This window comes from Populus euphratica, unplaced genomic scaffold, assembly GCF_000495115.2.
Source record: "Populus euphratica unplaced genomic scaffold, PopEup_1.0 scaffold151.1, whole genome shotgun sequence".
Lineage (NCBI taxonomy): Eukaryota > Viridiplantae > Streptophyta > Magnoliopsida > Malpighiales > Salicaceae > Populus > Populus euphratica.
This window is the reverse complement of record NW_011500039.1, coordinates 67281-74558: the sequence shown is the minus strand read 5'-3', so window position 1 is coordinate 74558 and position 7278 is coordinate 67281. Positions and strand designations below refer to the sequence as shown.

The 7278-nt window shown below is 36.3% G+C and overlaps 1 protein-coding gene across 2 annotated transcripts; it reads right to left on the bottom strand.

Moving 5' to 3' along the window:
* Positions 1-666: 666 nt before the first annotated feature.
* LOC105107177 (Nucleotide-sugar transporter family protein) lies at positions 667-6816 on the bottom strand. 2 transcript variants are annotated; one of them, XM_011001009.1, is made up of 10 exons: positions 6466-6816; positions 6115-6322; positions 5551-5658; positions 4791-4822; positions 4634-4684; positions 3737-3798; positions 3376-3637; positions 1983-2248; positions 1787-1878; positions 667-1164 (listed from the first exon to the last, which is right to left on the bottom strand). In XM_011001009.1, exons 2-10 carry the CDS (start codon positions 6202-6204, stop codon positions 988-990), a joined length of 1140 nt encoding a protein of 379 aa, XP_010999311.1. In that variant the 5' UTR covers positions 6205-6322; positions 6466-6816; the 3' UTR covers positions 667-987. The 2 variants fall into 2 exon arrangements, with proteins under 2 accessions (XP_010999311.1, XP_010999312.1); XM_011001010.1 differs by lacking the exons at positions 6115-6322; positions 6466-6816 and adding an exon at positions 5833-6086.
* Positions 6817-7278: the final 462 nt, after the last annotated feature.

Below are 7278 nucleotides of genomic sequence, written 5' to 3'. Positions count from 1 at the left end.
AAGCTTAGGAGTTAGCAGTATTACTCAAGTTGATGGTGATTTATGGTTTAGAAAATCTGGTACACCCGAGAAGAATCCGGTGGTCCCCGATGGTGGTTCTTCGCTTCGAGAGGTGGTCCCCGATGGTGGTTCTTCGCTTCGCTTCGAGAGAGTTCAACATGTGGATCTTGTTTCTCTACCTTGGCATCTCTAAACAAAGTGGGATGGTTGTGCTTGTAGTTTGTGTGGAAGGCTTGGCTTGCAAACCACATGGACAAAAGGGCATTTCTATGCCCGCAAATGAGATGGAGCTGGAAGCTGTGAAGACATCATCTAGAGGAATAAATCTTGAATATCAAACAAAAATTAATCGAAAACAGTGGCGCTTCTATTCTCACCTTTTCTATATACTATTTTATGGAAGAAGTCTTCGTTTGGATTTAATGCTGGCTGTATTTTGTCAATTCCTATGCAGCACTCACTCTCTCTTTGATGTTAACGCAATATGCGTTCTAGTTCCGTGGAGGAAAACCATGTACCCAGAAACACAGAGGGAAGAAGTTAGCTGTTGTCTCAACATGACAGAACTGGTAGAAGACACCTTGGAAGCCGTAGATGCTCTGCTACATTAGCTGTTCTTGCAAAAGGAATTAATGGGTTATGAATTATCTGTCAGTCACATCGAACTTCATAAATAATCCCGCTTAATTTCATCCATGAACATGAATAATTGTCAATCTACTTTCCCATTGCATACCCTCCAAAAAAAGGGTATCCAAATCAAGAGTTTTGACTATACGCTATGGGCACCAAGCTAAGCATCTGCAGAAGCTATGAGAAATCAAATCAATGACTGCACATGCTGCCTGCTACAAGCGTAGCAATGTGAGCACTTCTCAATTGCCCAAAATTTTTTTTTTAAAAAAGAACGAACAAAAGAAAGCATATCTTTTCAAGTACGTCCACTCCTGTATCAACATCGGGCTAAAACAATATGGGCTGTGAATGCTACTTGCTAAGCTGTGTGCGACCACCGTGTAATAATCTTGATGAAATTAGAGGTGCTTCTTCATCGACTTTCGTATCAGAGGATGAATTCATATTCCCCCCACCACCTCCTCCGTTGTTATCACTGCTGTTTTTAGGTGTGAATATATCAGATGACTTCTTCTCAAATTTCCAATCCTGTGAAAAAACAATAGGGAAACAACCTGAATTATTAGACAGATAAAACAGTTAATGGGACGTCCAATAAGTTAAATAAAGAATTCCAAGATATGATTTATTTATATAGTATCAAGGGTTTCTTTCATTTAAGGGTTAAGCAAATTAACTTGGCAAATATTAACGTGCTTCACTTGCTACCTAATAAAAATCTAACAAATAGGCTTAAAAATATGTTGTCTACCAATGTTTGCTGGAGGTAGAATGCATATAATGCAATTTGAAAGAGTACAACAACCAATCAAGATTTCCATTTCCAGAATTCAAGGATGATCCACATCACTAGCATATAATTCACTAATAGAACAAATATGTTAACTTTGCCTTGTTTTTTAACCAGCCAGTAATTTTTCCTGTATTTCTTATATCTTTCAGAAGAAACTAACAGATGGGAAAAAAAATAGTCACACGGATTACATTGATCAATCTCTAAACTATGATACGTCTTCAAATAACAGGGTTTTTTTTTTTTTTATCATGAAAACTCCCTTTTACCAACTTTTTTTCCACTGATATTGGCAGTCACCCAAGGGAAAGCATTCTAAAAGAAATTCATATATCAAGAGCTCTCAAGAAGAATAACCTTTGTCATTCTATCAGGAATACTTTCAGGCAGTTGAGATGCACGAACATCCTTAACTTTCAAGTAGTTGTACATGACAACACCGCAAAGTGCTGCACAAAGTACAACAGTAAACAGTTAACATAAACTTTCAAAATCTTAAGAAAAAAAAAGAAGTAACTATGAAAATCATCCACATTCATGTGTAGAGAAATACCAATTGCATAGCCAATGATATTAAGCCCGGTTATTGTAGACTCTGGGAATATAACAGTAGAAAGGGCTATAAGTATCCAGTCTTTTAGCACACCAGCAACTCTGATGGTGACTGCCCCAGTTCTACCAATTACCAAGAATATGGAGAAGTTCAAGGCTAAGGCACAGAGAGCATTGGAAAAGAAGATCCAAAAGTTGAACTGAATCTGTGAAACTTCCATCCCAGGCTTCTCCAGTACATACCAAGGCGCGCACAGAAAAACAAAACTGCAAACAAAAAACTATTCCAGCATGAGAAGCTGAGCCCTAATACGCTAGTCAATCACATTTCATCACCAACCATAGAAAATATCCTAGAGCATTGCATGGAGTACCCGGATGGGATTTTCAATGTTAACAGCAAGGACAAGTTTGGTATGGGGATAAAGGGGGTGAAAAGTTACCCTTGTAATATTTCAACCATTCACCTGTGTTTAGCACAATTCGTGGGGAAGGTAAAAATTTCAAGAAGGGTAAACTTTGATCCCAGAAGGAAGTTAAATGTCGACCTTACAAGGGGAGGGGTAAAGGAACTTTGGGTGGGGTGGGGGGGTGTTCCCCTCTCCCTTTTAAATCTAATAACAATCTATTCTTTTCTCTTCCACTTCTCATTTTAGACCACAATTATAGCATTATTTTTTTATATAATTTTTTTAAAAATTATTTATATTGGGACTGGCTTTTACCCCTAATTTTTTCAACTCATGCCTAACTCCCAAACATCCCTAACACCTCTCCCTTTTAAATCTAATAACAATCTATTCTTTTCTCTTCCACTTCTCATTTTAGACCACAATTATAGCATTATTTTTTTATATATATATTTTTTAAAATTATTTATATTGGGACTGGCTTTTACCCCTAATTTTTTCAACTCGTGCCAAACTCCCAAACATCCCTAACAATTCACCCCTTTTGACACTTTTTAAAACCTTAACATTTCACCTTTAAATCTTGCCCCCTTAACATTCCCCATTCCCCCTTCAAATTTTTAACCTCATACCAAACACAACCTGAATTGAGATAACAGCTAGCGAGATCAACACAAGTTTGCATTAGATATCATATCTATGCATTATGATAGGGTTTTTTTAAAACAAATTTTACAATCAAGGGAACAGACTTAAAGGTGGATTTTCAATCTCCATCAGAATCATATCAAAAACCTAATTGTAATTTCAGATGGAATTTCAGGATATACAGTTGATGTCAAATTGTCAGTTATGTTAAAAAGCTTGTTGTGCATAAGATGCACACAACAAGAAAGAAAGAAGAAACTTGTTTAACATGATAACATCATATGACATCATACTCTTCAAAATAAAAACAATTTTTGACGCATTTATATATGGTACCTGCATGGAGCAATGTAATATAAGCTGGTGATAGGATTTAGAGTTAAGCCCTTCTTCTGTAAAAGAACCTGAGTTAAAACCAGCCTAAGAGCTTCTGCAAAGATGCCTGTAACCTGGTAAAGTGTGCCAACTCCATTAAAATGAATTTCCCCATATGACGAGATGACAACTCCAACACTGACGAGCAACATGTTTGAGAACACGTCACACCTTCCTTTGTCAGTACCACACATAACAGCCATGATAAAAGTTGCCACTGGCACTGTAAATTCCAAATCCATCCAATATAAGCTGAGCTAAAAAGATTATTGTCATAGAAATGGAAAAAAATAAAAATTATTTGTACTGTGCATGGACATACTTAGGGCTTTGAGCATCTGAATGAAGGCCACTGAGATGTACAAGTAAGCAGTGTTACCGAACCTGTTAAGACATGAAATTAAAAATAGTAAGCAAATTCCCATCCCCTCAGAAAAGTCAGCATGAATCATAAGAACTCAGAATTATCTCAAAACGAATAATTTGTTACACATAAAAAAAACGTGAGGCATTTACTTTCTGGAACAGAAAAATAGAATAAAGTCATCAACCAGTAAAAAAAGGAGTGTAACCCTGAATAGACAGAACAGGTTCTAACATTTAAATGAGGCATAAAACCCAATAGGTTAGCATAAATATGAGAAAATGACAGTGGCTGACAACAAAACACAAGGAAAGCCCTGCTTCATACAATAAAACTTCTGCCAATAGGAAACGTCACATTGAATTATAATAAACTACCATTCAGAAGCCCAACCAGGTAAATAAGCTGTATGCCAGGATATAAGCAGGAATTTTGGATTCCAAATACAAAGAACAAATATAATTAAGCAATGGAAGACCCCTTCCTCAATTATGCTCGGAAAACAGCTTAAGCTTTGGAAAAGGTTACAAGTCACAGACTATGCTGAAGAGATTTGCGATTGGCATAAACACTTGAGCCACAAAACTGCTTTAAGACTTGCACAACAGCCTGCCATATTGCAAACCATACTTTGCCTAATTAACATATGATAAATCTTAGTGGGTATTCCAGCAGAGAACCAGGTCTGATGACAACTTGAAAAATTTGAGGACCTTCTTTTTCCAAAGGCTAGCATAAGAAAGTATATACAACACGCCTGGCATTTCTCAAATTACATACCATTGTTATACAGTATCTATGAGCCAAATTCACTCATTTCTCATTAGAATAATCTTGCCATGTTTAAGTTCTTACCAAAGACTTGCTGCAAAGAAGGCACTTATTGGCACAACACAGGTTATGTATCTGCGGGGAGAAAAAAATCAGAAAAGAGAATTTGGATGGACAGCAGATGAAAATAAAGCAATAAACAAAAATCATGAACCGTTTAAAAATAAGTTATATCACTTACATTTCCAAAGTCATTTTGACTGGAGACACAACCTGCACAGCCAGAAAAGAGGAATAATATTACTTCCAGTGCTCAAAGAGACCGAAAGGAAGCAATGTAGATATGTTGCAGAAGTCCAGAGCTTTCAAAAACATTTTTTTTAGGAGATCTGGTGCATGTTTCGAACATTTTTGCAGAAACAATGTGAACATACATTTGCAACATAGGTTACGGAGAAATGGCTCAAAACACAATAAGTGAAACTCCACACACATGCTGAATGTATGGCTAAATGGATACAAGCATACACCAGAATAAACCTAATCCAGAGACTATTCTAGTTTTTCCTTTGGAAAAAAAGGTTCAACGTATAAAGGACCTAGCAAGTGATTCAATGAGAATGATGAGGACAGAAATGAGAAGTTTCACCTCTTTTTCCAGTCATATTGAAATAAGTATTAATATAATGCACTTTATCATTGATTTCATATCTCATTTGGTTATTAAGAAACTCTAGCACTGATATTCTTCACATTTTCCAAAGACAAGTCCAATACATTGCTTTAAAGACTCCATAACATTCAAAGATAGGCAAATCATAACTTAAAAAGGCAAACAAGAGGTACATGCGCAGTCTTCTGTTCAGCCATGCAGAATAAACTTCTATTCATTCCCATAAATTAGAACCATGTCGCCCATGAATTAATTGACTGTTCTGTGACTCCCATAGCAGCTGACTGATTTCCAAAAGCACAAAATTAGATTATTTAGGAAGTTGTACCTTAAATACACGAATAAGGAAAAAGGCTACAGCTCCTGAAAACCCCATATGAATCATCGTAAGTGTTATGGGAAATGGAAAGTTGAAATATTTTGGTGAGAGCACCCACTGCAACAAAATTCATTGAGTCATACTTCAATCAATCGTTCACTTCAAAAGAAAAAACAGATAAATTACAACTTAAGTTTCAAGTAAAGCACATAAACCACAATGATGCATAAACGAAAATGGCACCAACAACTCCATAAACATGTAAATAATTCGAAATCAGGATTTATTTACCATCTCTGTTCAGAGAGAACCAAAAGTAGGTCGCCTCTGCAAGTACATGACTAATTCCGGGACTTGCTTAAACTACGCACAGTTTCAGAGCTTACACTCTGGTGGATGAATTGAATGACTCAGTTGGGAATTGGGGTTTAATTCACAATGGAAAGTTTGTAGAAGGCAGGCAAATGCTACGGAAAATTAGAAGAAAAGAGTGGATGCTGGAGTAACCTAAACGAGTAGACAGGCGAATGGCTATCCATGATAGATAGTGATGTTTGTGTTAAAAGTATTTACCTTGTTGTACAGAATGACTCCAGACGAAAGCAAGACGTAGATCAAAAGGTAGAGGTAAGTCAATACCAGCGGCTTATTCACCATCATCATCCTGCCCCTTTTGTTCTTCCTTAATAAAGCAGCAACAAAAATCTAACAACAACACTATATACTACTGCATTACCATCACCACCAATTCTCTGCTCTCCTCCACATTATCTAAATCCAGCTGCGACGTCATCGAATTAAATTTTAGTTAATGACAGGTGATATAGAAAAATCAACAGCCAAACCCTAAATCACCAAAAATAATAATAAAAATGTAGAGAAGGAGAGATCCAAATCTAAGAAAGTATATCTCGAATTATTTACCAAATGACTCGTCTCGGTTCGAGAGAGTGGAGCTGGATCGATCGATCCGATCTATCTGTTGAATCCAAATTTCGTTTGTTTCACGTTGAAATCGTTGAAAAGACGAAACGAGGAGGAGGAGGGAGGGGAGAGGGAATGGTGATGAATGAATGAGTCAGGTGCGAGCACTACCGAGTCACTGCTACTCACTCACTAGTCCGCTACTACTCACTGACATGGATGAATGAAAAGAAATGAATGCGCAGCACAGGTTTCCTTGGTTTCGAAATTAATTAGGGTGATTGATGTAAGCGTTAAGCAAGCTGTGGAGAAAAACAGAGAGAAATCAAGGGTGGTTGACCTGTGGTGGTTATAAATTATGAAGGACAATACTAAAGATGCCCCTTAATTATGTAGATATACTCAGTTTTGCACGCAAACTAGTTTTCGTATCAATTTTACCATCCACTTTTTTTAATATAGGAAATAGCCTTCCCATTAAATTTATTAAATTTAGGGATGTCAATTTCACCCAAACACAATAATTATTGACTTTAATGGATAAAAGATTTTTAGATCTAATCGGTTTCGTTCTAGTCCGAGTTAAACTTAAAAATAAAAATTTAAAGTTTTGATTTATTAATATGTTCAAACCCAATTTAAAATAAATTAATAATTTTAAAATCTAACAGAATTTCAAGTACATCAAGCCAATTATATTCTAAATATTTGTAAATTATATCATTTAGACTCGGGTTCGAGTCGGGTTATGGATGCTAGATGGATACCCGAAAGCCATACCTGCTCAAGTTTAGGATTAATTAGATGGGGGTA